The 3,161-nt window shown below is 54.2% G+C and overlaps 1 protein-coding gene across 1 annotated transcript; it reads right to left on the bottom strand.

Annotated features, from left to right (window-relative positions):
• Positions 1–589: 589 nt before the first annotated feature.
• LOC122383387 lies at positions 590–2,811 on the bottom strand. The gene is made up of 3 exons (XM_043369737.1): positions 1,713–2,811; positions 954–1,208; positions 590–600 (listed from the first exon to the last, which is right to left on the bottom strand). Exons 1-3 carry the CDS (start codon positions 2,809–2,811, stop codon positions 590–592), a joined length of 1,365 nt encoding a protein of 454 aa, XP_043225672.1.
• Positions 2,812–3,161: the final 350 nt, after the last annotated feature.

Genomic DNA, 3,161 nt, shown 5'->3' on the forward strand with positions numbered 1-3,161 from the left:
GAACAACAGGGCAGTTCATTTCGTCGGTGACACACTCCTCCCCTGTGATCGACTTAAGACGGGAGATCACACAATCACTGAACTCCGACGGAACATTCTGTACATTCACGAGATTCACGACTTCGCTACGCAGGTTCTCGCGAGTTCTTCCTAAAACTACACAAGGACCTATACAGATTCTTGGTACACTACACTACCTATATCACTTAGTACTAAATCATAGCGAAGGCAAACACTTTCGGCACCTTCACAATCGTTCATTGTGCTAGACCTCGTCCCTGGTCATCTGCACATTAGTCCACTGGTCGCGTCACTTCGTCACTTCTGACGCCAGTCTCCGGTGCGCAGTGTTCGGCTACACCAGAAACGCAACGCGATTGTTCACACGGCTGTTGCCGGTTTCGGTTGTTGTTCACCAGAGCAGCTGATGTGTTGTCCTTCCAGCAGTCAGCTGATCGGTCGCTGCTCTCAGTAGGTCAGCAGGGTCCTTCGCCGCCTCAGTTTCCCTCGGTACTCAAGGTCAGTGTCAACCGGCAGCGCGGCACGCGCCACTCGACTGAGCTCCCCCACCTCCAGATGTCACGCGCGCCTAATGGCCGGCTGCGCGGACGGGGGAGGGGAAAGTGGTCCATGTGGCGAGCCGGGCTAGAGGGGGACACGGGAAAAGACATAAATCTCGGCGAGTTTGGTGTCTGCTCCACGGGACGGAGGGTGAGATGAAGTTTCAGAAATGGTCTAAAGGCCAGGCTCAGTGGGTCAGTAGGAGTACGGTCGAAATACAGCTGACAGGATGTGGGAATGATGTGGCGACAAACCCGTTCACTACAGCTGAACTGCTTCTTCTAGGACAGCGACCACAGTGACCGGCCGTGTGTGGGTCGCTCCATTCGCTGTGACGAGTCGTACAGCGCGCACTCGTCCGTCCGGTCCTGGCAGGGGCTCTGTTCTCGAACCAGGGACCAGAGTCCTTTCGATGTGCCAGGTTTTTGGATTTTTTTCTTTCTTCCATCGGCTCCGGATGTGTCGTAGCATCCAGAGTTTCTCCTTGAGGATCTGCACCGTGATCCGATACGGAGCGGCGATCCTCACGGGGTCGAAGATAACCGCAGTTCTCCTGAGCGCTCCTCGTCTGGTCGTCTGCTTCTTACTGTCTCGGAACTGGGCACTCGGCGAGTCTCGCTCTTCGTCCCAGACAGCACCCAGAGCTCCTTCGGCAGGGAGATAGGTGTCATCGTAGTCCGCATCGGGGTGTGCTTGTCTCACATGTGGTGTGCTGCTTTGCACTTCACTCGTGTTGTTCATCTGGTTTTCGTGCCGGAAGTCTTCCTTTGTGAGCAGATCGGGACAATCTCTTCTTACTGCTCTGGCGGCTTCCGACACGGTTCGTTCTGGTTGATGGACGTCGTCCATACAGACACTGCCGTGTCGCGCTTTCGTGGTCTCTGTCTTCAGTTTGACTTGTGCATCTGCATCATGATCGGTGACTGTTTTCTGCGGCACAAGGTCAGCGGACGCCAGCCACGATTCGGTTTTGAAGACGTTTTCTTCCTTCTCGTTCTGGTCTGATTTTTGTCCGTCGTTCAGGTCAGGCGAGAGGCGGTTTTGAGCCGTTCTTTCTTGTCGGATGAACTGTTTCTGATCAGCCGTCTCCTGGATATCCGCTACGCAGGCCACAGCCCTTTCCTGGAATCGTTGCGGGACGTCAGTTTGACCTTTCCGCATGTCTGACTCAGCGAGTGGTCGATTGTTGCACGAGGCGCCAAGCACCTGGGCAGCAGCGTCGGAGTCGGAGATCACCTGGATTTCCGGGTCTTCGCTCGGTTTTCTGGCTGAGGGATGCTGCAGGGATTTTGCTGCCTCAGCTGTTTCACCTGGGTTCACTTTTCGGAGGCGTCCTTCTTTCGAGCAGGATTCTTGAGTCACCTCTTTCAGGTTCTTGTTGCTAGCGAGTTCTTTTTCCGAGCTCAGCAGGTCTGGCCCAGCGGGTAGCTGGTTGTCGAATGAGATGCCAAGTACCTGGGCAGTAGCGATGGAGATCCATCTGGTTGTCACTTTCTGGCTGTCCGTAACTTTCAACTTCTGGACACTTTCTGACGCCGGTATCTTATCTTTGGGTAACTCGTCGATCCAAGATGGTCTGCTTATCTGAGGGCTAGATGGGACGGGGCTAGCTTGGAGAGGGCGGTGGGGTGATAGCAGAGGTTGCGGGAGTCTCGTCATTACCGTTCGCTGTCCCTCCCGTTCAGCTTTCATGAAGTCGTCCCTTCTGCCGGCGTTTCGACGATCATTCATCTGCTGTCGCCATTGTGCCTCCAGCGCAGCTTGTTCCGCTTCGTCTTTGGCGATTTGTAGTTCAATTTGTCTTTTCATTTCATCTTCCTGACGCTTCAACTCCGCTTCTTGATTCTCTATCTCCAGTCGTTTCTCCAACTGCTTCACAGTCAGAGCTTTCATATACGCTGTGAGCCGAGCCTCAGCAGCGGCGCGGGAGACAGACGAACTGCAGCTCACCTCTGTGATTTGCTGTAGTCCGCGCTGTATACTTATTTCATCATCCAGTCTTCTCAGCTCCCTCTCCAGACGCCATAACCCTTGTAGCGTCTGCCTCTTCAACTCATCATGTTGGCGCTTTATCTCCAGTCGTCTCTCCAACTGTTTCACATACAGAGCTTTCTTGCGCGCTGTGATCTGAGCCTCAGCAGCTGCGCCGGAGGCTGACGAACTGGAGCTCACCCGAGACGACGCGCGGCGGGCTGGGCCGTGACCCAGCTGTGAGTCAGGGCGCGGCTGCTGCAGCGTCGAAGTCTCCATGGTTTCTTCCCTTTCTTTCGTCACAGGAACTCCGCCGACAGCGCCTTCACTTTGCGGTTTCCCTTCTTTTTCCATTTTCGATGAAGTTTCCTCCGCTTCTGTTTTCTTCTGGCCTGATCCGGCCCGGAGGACCATTAAATGTCGCCGACCTTGTCGTGCCTCTGGTGGAGGCCGGGACATTTATTGTAGCGGAGGAAAAACGTAGATGAATTTTGAAGAATATATTGAAGAATTCCGGACGATAGATGATGATGAACGGTAGACGAGGGTGAAATTGAAGAACGCAGAGTAGACAGGTAGACCAGAAAACACAGTAGCACTGTCGATGGTCACTGTTGTCCGCCGAGGCG

This window comes from Amphibalanus amphitrite, unplaced genomic scaffold (assembly GCF_019059575.1).
Source record: "Amphibalanus amphitrite isolate SeventyFive unplaced genomic scaffold, NRLGWU_Aamphi_draft 000162F_arrow, whole genome shotgun sequence".
Classification (NCBI taxonomy): domain Eukaryota; kingdom Metazoa; phylum Arthropoda; class Thecostraca; order Balanomorpha; family Balanidae; genus Amphibalanus; species Amphibalanus amphitrite.

Excerpts from the sequence above, each read along its gene's own strand:
- LOC122383387 (XM_043369737.1), bottom strand. The coding sequence starts at position 2,811 with ATGGAGACTTCGACGCTGCAGCAGCCGCGCCCTGACTCACAGCTGGGT. Across the intron at positions 1,209-1,712 it reads TGAGTCAGACATGCGGAAAG|GAGCTCTGGGTGCTGTCTGG; the intron begins GTCAAACTGACG and ends TCCCTGCCGAAG.